Here is a 13,163-nt window from a genome sequence, read left to right as displayed (position 1 = left end):
CAGCCACTTGCTCACTCCTACATTGGGATGGGAAGGAGGATCCAAACCAAGTAAAACTTGTGGGTTGAAAGGACAACAATTTAATAATTGGGAAATAAATGAAAAAAATAGTAATAATAATAGTAGTAATGAAAAGGAAGATAACCACAGGAGAGAAATAAACCCCAAGTTTGACAAGTGATGCACAATGCAATTACTCACCACCCGCTGATTAGTGCTCAGCAAGACCCTCAGCCATCCTGGCCAACTTCTCCCAGTTTATACACTGGCCAAGATATCCTTTGGCATGGAATATTCCTTTGGTCTGTTGGAGCCAGCTGTCTTGGCTCTGTCCCCTCCCAGCCTTCTTGCTGGCAGACATAAGAAGCTGAAACATCCTTGACTTAGTATAAAACACTGCTTAGAAGCAACTAAACATCACTGAGTTATCAACATTTTTCTCACACTAAATCCAAAACCCAGCACTGTACCAGAGACTAGGAAGAAAGCTAACTCTGTCCTGGCCAAACCCAGGCCAGCATCTCACCCAGTTGTTGGGCAGTAGCTGGAGTAATGCACAACACAGCTGAAAACAGCATACAAACTTGGGAATTGGTCTGGCTATGAAACTGTGGCTCCCTGGAGGTTAGAAAATGAACAGAGGCATTGGGATACTTGTTCCCATGCTGGAAGTGATGCTGGTGGTCACACTGATAGAGTAGCAACGCTCACACCTTTGTCTCAACCCCAGGATGCTACACTGGCTGTGGAAACCACCAATCTCTGCCCCAACACCTCCAAAACACATCCCAAATCCATTGCTCGTGACACTGCCTATACAAAATGGCTCGATGAACATAGCTTCTTATTTTTCACATGGCAAAACTGAGTAGAAATGCAGTGACTTATCTAAGGTCACAAACTGAAATGCCATCAAAGGCCAGGACTCATTGAGGCATCCCCGACTTCTCAACTTGTTCCTCAAACCCTAGACTTTTCCCACCCTCTACACTTATCTTCTCTCCTTGTCGTGTGTAGGCTAAAAGAAATAGTAAAGAAAGTCAACAAAGTATCTTTTCCCAGAGGAATGAACACCAGTTCTCCATAAAGGAATATAATTTATAGCAGCACATTAATTATGCTGTAGGCTTGCATTCCAATAGTTGTCCCCATTGTCCTCTATGCATTGAAAAAGACATTTTTGTATGATGTTTCCAGTTTCTGTCAGCACAAAAATGAACGTGCTCAGCAATGGCATCCTTAGTTCCTTATTTTCTGACAGAGGTCACCAAGGTTACTCTCTGCTCTTTCCAAGATAAAGCCACCTTTAAAGTTCAGAAAAGAGTATAGCATTTTGTGGCAAAGGCAGGGTAAATGCCTTGAGTTATCAGGGGGTGGTGATGGTGAGATCACACCACCAGTGACAGAACCACTTCTGTAAGTCAGCTGGATAATCTACACTTTCCAGGCTTGCTCGGTGTGATTTAGGGGACTGCAACACTTATGGCTCTTAGTGGCCTCCTCATACCATTTTTTTTCTATATGCAAATCCCTCAAGGTGGAGTGGCTTGTCAGAGAATGACTAAATCATAAATAATGGGCTTTTTCCTAGCCAAAAAGCAATTTTTCTTGCAGCCCATACTTCCAAAATGAAAGGATGAAGGACTATGTGAGCAGGGACCAGCCCTCCAACCCTCCTGACCATACCCTGCTCAAAGGCAATTGCCAAAATACTAAATGAGTTGGTCACGTACCGGCATGATAAATGAAAAGGAAGAGCCTGATTTTCAAGGTACACTTAGAGCTCTGTTGGCTTACAGACAGCCTTGTTTATCATAGGTTACACCAAGGCAGAAATATATTTGATTATGTAGGAAAAAGTTAAGTGAAATGGATGTGGAAGCTCAAGACAAAGATAAATCCAGACTTGTTTATTACTTTTTTTCCCCCCTCTGGAATATAAGCTGGGTGGTGATAGGAGTTGCAAGGAGCAGGACAGAGCTGCTCCAGGTATCTGCAGTGCGACAAAATACCTCCACTTCATTGAATGCAGATGGGCACAGATGCACAATACACACATTATGTCTGCACAAGGGCATCGTTAAGTCCACATTACACTTTTTTTCTTAAAGTCCTGAGAAGGAAACCCCACCACCACTGAGATCCTGCACTCAGGACCTGTGTTTTTGGTCCTCTCTTACCTGCAAGTTGAGCAGTCACAGACCACGAGCCATCGCTAGCACTTCCACTGAACATGACCAAAGCCATTAAAATGCTGCTTCTTGGAGAATTCTGGACAGAGCTGGAGAGTATTTGAGTTGGAAAACTGTATTTGCAGGACATCTGCTGTGGTTGAAACCACAGCAGCCTAGAATGAAGCAGGGCAAATACCTTGGCTGCAGTGAATCTCCTGTTTGCCACTGTATTTGGTGGCCTGAACACCTGCCACCATTTAAATCACAGCAGCCAAGAATGAAACAGGGTAAATTCACAGATTGTATCGGGTTGGAAGGGACCCTCAAAGGTCATCTTGTCCAATCCCCCTGCAGTGAGCAGGGACAATACCTTGCTGCAGTGAAATGCTTGCATACCACTGTGTTTGGTGGCCTGGGCTCCCTCCCACCCAGACATTACACAAGACAAAAATGCATGAGAATAATAATTATTGAGCAGTTTCCTTGTACTTTTTAAAAGGTCTCTAGGAGTACCTTGACTTAAGAGCTGCAAGAGTTGAGCAATGCAGACACCAACAGTACCCAAAAGGAGTCTAAGTGTTTAAGCATCTTTAAAAAATACGATGCTTTAAGCATCAAGAGAAGGTTCTGAGGAGACCTTACTGTGGCCTTCCAATATCTTAAGGGGGCCTACAAGAAAGAGGTAGTGATAGGACTAGGGGGAATGGATCTGAGCTAGAGGAGGGAAGATTTAGCTTAGATGTTAGAAAGAAGTTCTTTACCATGATGGTGGTGAGACACTGGAACAGGTTGCCCAGGGAGGTGGTAGAAGCCCCATCCCTGGATGTTTTTAAGGCCAGGCTGGGTGTGGCTCTGGGCCACATCTAGTGGAGGGTGGCCCTGCCCATGGCAGGTGGTTGGAACTAGATGATCCTTGGGGTCCCTTCCAACCCTGGCAATTCTATGATTTCAATGTGGACAAAAGCAGACAGGAGTGTGTTTTACTTGAATCAGCCAGAAATCAGCCAGCTGCAGTCCAGAAACCAGGTGCCGTATTAGCACAGCTCCATGCTCAAGTGATGATTCCAATCCATCTTGTTCTAGATTTCACAACAATCTCCTGGGTTATGATACTGAGCAAGGAGATATTAGAAAGCATCCATTTATTATCTTAGCTTTGAATTCAAAATGCATTGTGTAGACACTCATTTTCAAGCCAATGTCACCGTGCGTTACACTGCGTTTGGAGGAAACAGCCACAAGGTAGACTTCACACATACGTAACCCAGCAGATGACCCTTCCTACACACCACATTCACGTATTTTCAGACCAAATTACTGGGGTTTTCTGTTTGTTTGTTTGTTTTTAACAGGGAATTAACCCCCTCCTTGTCGTTACTTACTGCACTATGAGCAGAAATGGCATTAGGGACATTTCATCAGATGTGTGTTGCCTGCATAAGTCAATTAGTTGAGGCAAAGGGAGCTTCCCAGGACTCTTCTGGAAATGAGATGACACATCTCAGGAGATTATTTCCTGCTGAAGTCATTTTAAATAACTATATTACAAAGAAACTAGAAGCTACAAGCAGGGTCTGATTCTGTCTTTTACCAGTGGCCCCATCCTATCATTGGAAATCTGAAATTAAATACACTTTAAATATGTATTAACATTGCCAGAGCAGTTGTCTTGGAGTAAATGGGATTTGGGAGACGACAGTGCAGGCATGCCTTGCCTTGCCAGTGGCTTTTCCCCTCCAGCAGTGCAGAGGGATGTCAGGAATGATTAGCATGAGGGAGGTGATTCTTGCCCTATACTCTGCTCTTGTTAGACCCCACCTGGAGTACTGCATCCAGTTCTGATGCCCCCAGAATAACTGGGACATCAAACTGCTGGAGCAGGTCCAGAGGAGGCCATGATGATGATCAGAAGGCTGGAGCACCTACCCTGTGGTGACAGGCTAAGAGAGTTGGGGCTATTCAGTCTGGAGAAAAGAAGGCTTTGGGGAGATCTCCTTGTGGCCTTCCAGTACCTGAAAGGGGGCTTGCAAGAATGCTGGCTGGGAAGGCACTTTTTACAAGGGTTTGTAGTGATAGGACAAGAGGGAATGGATTGAAGCTTGAGGAGGGTAGATTTAGACTGGATATTAGAAAGAAATTCTTTACAGTGAGGGTGGTGAGACACTGGATCATGTTGCCCAGGGAGGTTGTGGATGCCCTCACCCTAGAAGTGTTCAAGGCCAGGTTGGATAAGGCCTTAAACAACGTGGTCTAGTGGAAGGTGCCCCTGCCCCTGGCAGGGGTGTTTGAACTAGATGATCTTTAAGGCCCCTTCCAACTCAAACCATTGTATGAATCTATGAATGATACCATCAGTTCTCCCAACAGCCTGCACGCACACATCTAGCTGAAGCACAGGGCTCTTTTGATATTAATCAAGAGCAAGGTGATTAAATCTGAAGTTTTACAAAGAAGGGGAATTAACTGAATGAAAACATTAATTTCAATACAAAACTTTCTGATACTGTAACTTTGGAAACAAAGCCCTTTTCTGAGCAATCCCATCTGCTCCCCTTGGCTTGCTCTCTTTGAAATAAACATCTGTTCACATGCTGAAGACATAGGGATATTCATCTCTGTTGGGTTTTTATCATAGAAAAGCATTAGAATGATCTTAAGCACAAAGTTAAACATCAGATGTTAAAACTGGGACTGTGGTTTGGAACATTTGCTCATGACTTTGCTCTTCGAAAGGAAGTTTTTTTAATTCCTGACCCAACACCATTGCGAAAGGACCTCTTGTGGAAAGGTATCTCCAGGTATGGCTTTAAAGAAGCCAGTTCTTCACTCCTGCCCACCTTGGCTAAGCAGTTGTGCAGCAGGATGAGGCAGTAATCAGATTTCCCATACAGCTGGCAATTCGAGTAAATAGGATTGCTGCTCTGGAGATTTGAAAGAAAAAATAAAAAGAGAGAAAAGAAAAGGTAAAGTTATGGATTTGTGTGCTTGCCAGGACTTGCTCAGCATAAAAAAAAAAAAAAAACAAAGTAAAAACACAGAAAGAATGTATGCTTCGAATGACAAGGATGAACTGTTATTTGCTATGGCTTCATCATGTTCCAAATCCTATTTTTTTTCATAGCTTTCTAGAAAGCTTAACTGTAGTATTTCTGATACTGCTATGATCATGTTTATGGTATGAGATGATTTTTTTTCCATGATGTCAACCAGCTGTGACACTTAACACAGTTTCCCTAGAGCAGCATGTGTGTTTCTTGCTGTAAAATGAGATCTTTATTTATTTTTTTTCAGTTAGCAGTAAAAGAGCATCTTCTTGTCACTTGTGGGAAAGTTGTGTAGTTTAAGTGACAGGTCAGAGAAAATGTAAACACCTGAAAAGCAGAAGTTTGGAGGAGGAAGCTTTTGAGTGGTTATGTCTAGTTACAGTTGGTCTCTTCTCCCTACTATCAGGTGATACAATGTGAGGAAATTATGCCAGGGGAGGTTTAGGTCGGACATCAGGAAGAATTTCTTGACTGAAAGAGCGGCTAGGTGTTGGAAGAAGCTGCCCAGGGAGGTGGTGGAGTGACCATCCCTGGAGGTGTTCAAGAAGCTTGTGGACATGGCATTTCAGGACACGGTTTAGTGGCCATGGTGGTATTAGGTTGGTGCATGGACTCGATGATTTCAGAGGTCTCTTCCAACTAAAACATTTCTATGATTCTATGGTAGTAGCTAACTATACCAAGGTTGGTGCTAAACCATGTCCCTCAGCACCACATCTCTGCATCTTTTAAACACCTCCCTGGGAGGTTATGACTGAGTTTAATAATGACAAAAATAGTAATGGGAATTTTAAAAAGTCTGAATTAAAATCCATGTAGGCTTACGTAGATGTTCCTTTTCCTTGCACTTTAGCATACAAAAATGTAAACCACATAGCAACATTTTACAAGTTTGAATTGCACTTCAATTAAGTTGCACTTTAATTAACACTGAGTTTTTAAAGGACCATTTCCTGGCATATCTACAGTTGGTCCGTGCCTCTTTCAGCATCTCAGGATTTACCAGCTTGCTGATTATCTAAACACATACTCTGCCATCATTTGTAAAGCTGTCTGGGTTGCATTCCTGCTTGGGAAATGGCTGCATACAAAGCACAGGGTTAACACCTGCTTTCACTGGACTGGTAGACTGGCCATTAGCTTCAGTAACATTAGTTTTAATTCAGTATGCTATTACATATATTAATACTATTTAGCACTGAATTTTTTTCTCTTCTGTGCATATAAAAGGCAGATTCATGATTTTTTTCCTGCAAGCAAGACCATTCAGCAGGTCTGAAGGAGCTGAGCCACTGCTGGTGGGCTTCACCCCAGACTGAAACTCTTCTGTAAAGAGAAAAAACGCTCTGCAAGAAACAGAGAAAAGTTCCCTTTCCCATTATAGCTCCTGTCTCACAACCTATACGAGACTTATATTTCTGAACAAATGACTGTTCTTTTGAGATGCAAGATAAATTAAACCCATTTTACCTATTATATCACTGCCATAAGGAGATCCACTAAGAAATGTGGATAGTCAGATCAAGCTGTGTCTACACTCTTCGTGATCAGACATGAAAGATGATTCTGCATTTACAGAACTAAAACAGAGGATTGGGCTAATGGATAGATGAAGGCTAATGAGAGCTTCACATCAATAAAATCAACAGTTGCACAAGCAGCCACCATTTCTGCTAACGACAGCTCACCTTAATGAGAAGCTAATGGTGCAAAAGACATCAGAGGAATCAAAGAAATCTGAGCCACAGCTCCTAAAGCTGACATTACAGAAGTGAAAAAAACAGGGTGTCTAAAGAAGACTTTGTCTGAAGCAGGGAAATTGAACATCATTAGAAATAAAATACCTCATTCCACATTGGCAAAGTCTTAAATGGTGTATGTGCAGTTTGACCAGCAATCTGTCATGCTAACCTGGTGGAGCTCAGCAAGTGCAATGATATCAGCTCGATTTAAGGAACCTGCTCACTTTGGGTTTATAGGCTGCTCTACTTTCTTTCATAGTTTAATCAAATTTGTATTACTGATTTTATGTAATAATTCTCCATAACTTTACATAAAGAATTTCTCCTTTACCTACACACTGCCAGTAGACAAATAAATGTATTGGCTTATAAGCTAGCCAGCAATAAGTGAAATTAATACATCTATCTTACTGTACATATGTGATATAGACAAGGAATTAAGAGGAATCGGAGATTGATGTTTTTCTCTTTTCCATACAGTATTTCATCTCCCTACACTCAACATTAAAGATGCAAGAGATTTCTTGCATGATTATTTTAGAGGCTTGCATATTTCATTAGGAACTAAAGCAAAAAAATTGAGCAATACTCCAGGAAAACTAGGTAATGATATTTAACCAATACCTAAATAGCTCTAATGCAAGAAACTTCTTTAAAACAACAACAAAGAAACAAGTAGACATTAAAAACAGAATTAATTGAAATAAGATAGCTATTTAAGAGAAATTAAGCACCTTGTCTTCAAGTAAATAGGGAACACGACTTACCATGAAAGGGACAACTGGGTAACCCGAGCACATGAGTGTCATTGAGATCCAAAGAATGAAAACAGAGTTCAACCTGCATAGACTTCAAAGAAAAACTGGAATCACTTAAAATGTAAAGTAAAACCAAGCAAAACTACATCCATAGTCACAGGCAATATATTTCCCTCATACATCTACAATGGCTTTACCTGCTCATTTTTGACTCAGGAGTGTATATGTATGTCCATGCAGTTGTACTGCCAAATGCCTCACATATCCTTTCTGTTCTTTCCTAAGATGACCATTTTATACCAGAGTTCAGGAGTGAAAATGTCATCAAAGCTGGTTTTATTATGACTAATTGGGCCTTGTTTGGCCTTTTCTTCTTGTTAAGTGGGAAAATGGCAAGAGCACGCATTCAGCTGCCATTATGAAATGACCAGTTCACTGCACCTAAAGTGTGCCATTAAAATGTCTTTCAAGTGGGTTTACTGTTCAGTCTGTACCATCACAGCAAATGTGGTCAAAGGTCTAAAGATTTCAAAAATACATCTCAAGATTGTTTTACCACTTCCAATATATCATATGAAGACCTCTTAAAGACTGACTGCAAAGAAAAACCAGTAAAATAGCACTTTAGGAAGAAAGTTCCTTAAAGAATCTTATTAAAGCAGACAATACATAGAAAATTAAATAAAAATATACTTAGTTTTTTTTCTTATTCCTCTCGTTTTTGTTGTTGTTGCTACATGCTTAGTTTTTACTGCACCCAATTTTTAAGTTTTTTCTTAGAAATTAAATTCTCTGGATGTGAATTTCCTCTCTGGCACACAGATGTATCTTAGCCTACGTTAACCTGATTCAAGCAAACCTTCTGTAGGATTATTAAATACTGATAATCTCCATCAGTGTGGCAAATGTTTAATGTCTAAGAGCACCACTTGTTACTGGAACAAACTTCACTGAGCAACATTTAATTTAATTGTGCTCCATTTTAGGGGATCCTGCTGTTTATTTACAGAGTACTGCAATAGCAGTATGAGTCCCACAAAGTCTGTTAATGTTAGAGTGTAAAACATTAAATTCCAATTTTTGTCCTCAGAATTAAAACACTAAAGATCTTAAAACTACCTCCTGGGCTGCAACCCCAGCAGCATGAGCAGCAGGTGGAGGGAAGGGATTCTGTCCCTCTGCTCAGCTCTCCTGAGACCCCAACTGCAGTGCTGAGTCCAGCTCTGGAGTCCTCAGCACTGGAGAGAAATGGACCAGATTACACAGGAAGGCATCCAGGCGAGTTTTGAGTCTCTCTTTTGAAAACTCGCCTGGATGCATTCCTGTGTAACCTGGTGTAGGTGATCCTGCTCTGGCAGGGGGGTTGGACCGGATATCTTTCGAGGTCCCTTCCAGCCCCTGAAATTCTGTGATTCCGTGACCTGTTGGAGCAGGGCCAGAGGAGGCCACTGCAATGATGGGAGAGGGCTGGAAACCCTCTGCTTTGAGGGCAGGCTGAGAGAGTTGGGGTTGTTCAGCCTGGAGAAGAGAAGGCTCCAGAGAGACCTTATGGCCTTTCAGTGATTAAAGCAGCTGACAAGAAAGCTGGGGTCAGACTTTTTAGAACGGCCTGTGAGACAGGACAAGGGGTGATGGTTTTAAACTAAAGGAGATGAAATTTAGACTAGAGAGAAGGAAGAAATTTTTTACACTGAGGGTGGTGAGACCCTGCTGCAAGTTGCCCAGAGAGGTGGTAGATGCCCCATCCCTGGAACCATTTCTAGGTCAGGTTGTTTGTGGCTCTGAGCAGCCTGCTCTAGCTGCAGATGTCCCTGCTGGCTGCATGGGGTTGGACTACATGACCTTTAAAAATCCCTTCCAACACAAACCATTCTGTGATTCTATAGGCCTTTGATTGTATGATTCTTTTTCAAGTCACCCAGTGTTTGACATGCACACCACTGACTGAGCAGCCTCAAATGCTGTATTTTCTTCGGTGTTTACAGTGAAAAATCAGCATACAAGGGCTCCAGAAGGGAACTCTGTGTGAGTCTCCAGGGGAATCTGAGCTGTTATAAATTATGGCAACTGTAACATTCAGTGTCCTGAAGTATATGCACTGAATTCCAGCAGACAGAAAGCAGTAAGGCTGGAAGAAATACAGTGACATAGACTCATAGAATACACTGGTTTGGAAGGAACCTCTAGAGCTCATCTAGTCCAGCCCCACTGCAGTCAGCAAGGGCATCCCCAGGCAGATCAGATTGCTCACAGACCCATCAAGCCTAACCTGGAATGTTTCCAGGGATGGGTCCTCTACTACCTCCCCAGGCAACCTATTTCAGTGTTCCCTCATAATAAAGAACTTCTTCCTAATGCCCAACCTAAATCTACCCTGCTTTAGTTTAAAACCATTGTCCCTTGCCCTCTTGACACATGCCTTTGTGAACAGTCCCTCCCTAGCTTTCTTGTAGGCCTTCTTGTAGGCAACTAAGAGCTTTTAATACTTGTGAACAGTCCCTCCCTAGCTTTCTTGTAGGCCTTCTTGTAGGCAACTAAGAGCTTTTAATACTTTTTATAATAAACTGATAATTTGGCCTCAGATTGTGATTGAGTATTTTTCCATAGAGTCGTAGAATCATGGAATGGTTTGGGTTGGAAAGGACCTTAAAGATCATCTAGGGACACCTCCCACTTGACTAGATTGCTCAAGGCCTCATCCAACCTGGCCTTAAACAATTCCACGGAGAGGCATCCACAACCTCTCTGGGCAACCTGTTCCAGTGTCTCACCACCTTCACTGTAAAGAATTTCTTTCTAAGATCCAGTCTAAATCTGTCCTCCTCCAGCTTCAGTCATCATCACTGTACATAGTGGTGCTGATCACGGCAGTGGTTGATATAATCCAAAGACTCTTAAATTACTTGTGAAAACCACATGTTTTGTAGTAGCTGGGGAAGTACTTCAGGATTCTTCAGGACCAACAGGACTATAGAAATGTAAGATGCAATTAGCCTCAGCTAAACACCACAGTAAGCAACCCATTTATAAAACCCATCAAGGGAACACATGACTACTTCCATATTCAGCGTGTGTCCTCTTATTCAGAGAGAAAATCCTTTCATTTGAATTGAACATCCCATTCCAATGCATCCAGGACCTCCAACTCCACCAGATAAGGGGATTAGTTCCTGTTTCTGCTGCAGTGAAAAGCACTCTGGGTTGGATCTGCTTGAGCATAGCTTAGCATCTGCTTTCACTCTATCTGTATTTAGTTTAACTCCATTTAAATACAAAATTAAGCTTCACACAATCTTCTTTGTGGAAGACAAGGGACAAGAACAGGCTTGTGATTAAAGTTCAAGATTTCTAGGTTCAGTGTTGGAACTTGAACCTTAGACTCTCTGGGTAAACTTTGCTGCATTATTGACTTAGGCTTTTTAAATCATACAATCATTTTGATTTGAAAACCACTAACCCCGTACCGTCACCAGCTCACCACTAAATCATGTCCCTCACCGTCACATCTGCAGGGCTTTAAATCCCTCCAGGGATGGTGACTCCACTACTGTTCTGGGCAGCCTGTTCCAGGGCTTGTCAGCCTTTTGGAGGGAATTTTTTCCCTAATGTCCAACCTCAACTTCCTCTGGTGCAACCTGAGGCCACTTCCTCTTGTCCTATTGTTTGATTCCCTGCTGACCTTCCGTTGTGCCTGATCAGTATCTCCTCTGCTTACCTTATCACATCCCTCTAGAACTGGATTCAGCCACCATTCTACCTCACAAGCTTTGGACTTGAGGGGCGCCCAAAGACTGTCTGTAGGCACTTTCAGCACAAGCAGGTGGTGAGAGGACAAACAGGTGAGGCCATCAAACAGCTTACGGGGACCCCAGGGAGCTGGCCATGCAGGCCCTGATAGAATGATGCTTTAGGAGCCTGAAGTGAAGCAGCAGATTACAGAAACTTCAAACAACATGAGAAGACAGCTCTTGTGTGACTTTCTGAGGAAGGTCATAAAAGATCATAGAATCATAAAGACTGGAAAAGACCTCTAAGATCACAAAGTTCAACCATCAACCCAGCACTACGATGATCGCTAAACCATGTCCCAAAGTGCCATGTCCACATGTTTTTTGAACACCTCCAGGGATGGTGACTCCACCACTGTTCCAATCCCTGGGCAGATGATGATCAAACAGGCATGTTAAGGATGTTTCATACAGTGAGTGGAGAAAGGAAACAAACTCATACTGCAGCAAACCTTCCAAGCACTTGGCGAAAGCAGCTGCATCTGGCCTGAACACTACGAAGAAAACAATGGCTAACCTGAGGCTTTCCATCTGTTTCATTCATGCTTTTATCAGAAATGCTTACAGTGAGGTCTTTGTCAGCAAAATGCTTTAGCTTGTCTCTGTTTCCACTTCTATCTAAAAATCATCCATGACAGAGTGTGGTCCTTAGGATCTGACTCTTAAGAGGAGATAGGCAAGTACTGTTTGTGTGTCTCAACCCAGCCCCTCCCCCCCCCACCAAAAAAAAAAAAAAAAATCAAGAGCAGGTTCTATCTTGTCAAAGGCTTTGACCAGCTGAGCAACTACAAACTTCTTTCACATGAGGCAGATGCAGATAGTGGTAAGTAGTAGTTATTGAGACATCAATCAACCCAGAGCTGGGCAGAAGGGATTTTTCCACCTGAGACACACAGAAACAATTCTGATTCTCTCTGAACTGAGCAGAGATTCAGGCTCTTACATCCACTTCTCACTTCTCTAAGTTTATTTTTTTTCTAGCTACTCAGGATGCAATTTAACACACTACAACTGTGATTTTCATGCATAAAGTGTACATGAAGATTTAGATACATTCAAGATATTCCCACTTCAGCTTTGGATGAATCAGGTTTAACAGAACAAGTGGCAATTGACATTTCTGTCTTCTACTCTGTCTGCAGAGCACCCTGTCTGAGGCTTTGCTCCCAGGTATGGTTCACTGGCAGGTATCATAGGTCACATGAATCATTAAGAGCCATAATAAAAAATTCCCAGCGTCCATAAAATTTGAATTTAATGACAATAAATTAGAAGCAGTATCTGCCACTTCCCTGAAAAACCAACAAAATTACCTCTTCTCTCTTGCTTGCTTTGTTAAAGGAGCAACTCAGTGCTACTCGTTTGGTTTCCCCATGGAAAACATAAAAAACCCAGAGTCTCAGCAAGGCAGGGACTGGAAGGAACCTCTGGAGATCATCTAGTCCAACCTCTTTGCTAAAGCAGGGATATCCACAGCAGGCTGCCAAAGATCACAATGTCCAGGTGGGTTTGGAATCATCCCAGAGAAGGAGACTGGACAATCTCTCTGGGCAGCCTGCTCCAGGGCTCCAGCACTCTCACAGCAAAGAAGTTTTTCCTTATGCTCAGATGAAACCTCCTGGGTTCACATTTGTCTCTCTTGCCCCTTGGCCTGTTG

At 42.4% G+C, this 13,163-nt stretch overlaps 1 protein-coding gene across 1 annotated transcript; it reads right to left on the bottom strand.

The window, feature by feature from the left end:
• Nucleotides 1–4,885: 4,885 nt before the first annotated feature.
• Nucleotides 4,886–12,561, bottom strand: NPS (neuropeptide S). The gene is made up of 3 exons (XM_054382664.1): nt 12,509–12,561; nt 7,728–7,809; nt 4,886–5,095 (listed from the first exon to the last, which is right to left on the bottom strand). Exons 1-3 carry the CDS (start codon nt 12,559–12,561, stop codon nt 4,886–4,888), a joined length of 345 nt encoding a protein of 114 aa, XP_054238639.1.
• Between the last annotated feature and the right edge of the window lie 602 nt (nt 12,562–13,163).

Source organism: Indicator indicator, chromosome 7 (genome assembly GCF_027791375.1).
Source record: "Indicator indicator isolate 239-I01 chromosome 7, UM_Iind_1.1, whole genome shotgun sequence".
In the NCBI taxonomy this organism is placed as follows: domain Eukaryota; kingdom Metazoa; phylum Chordata; class Aves; order Piciformes; family Indicatoridae; genus Indicator; species Indicator indicator.
Note: the sequence above shows the minus strand (reverse complement) of the source record. Positions and strands in the feature narration are given on the sequence as shown.

Coding starts and splice junctions, on each gene's coding strand:
- NPS (XM_054382664.1), bottom strand. CDS start 12,561: ATGTATCTAAATCTTCATGTACACTTTATGCATGAAAATCACAGTTGT. Junction 7,810..12,508: donor GAAAATCACAGTTGTAGTGT/GTTAAATTGCAT, acceptor TTTTCTTTGAAG/TCTATGCAGGTTGAACTCTG. Junction 5,096..7,727: donor ACCCAGTTGTCCCTTTCATG/GTAAGTCGTGTT, acceptor TCAAATCTCCAG/AGCAGCAATCCTATTTACTC.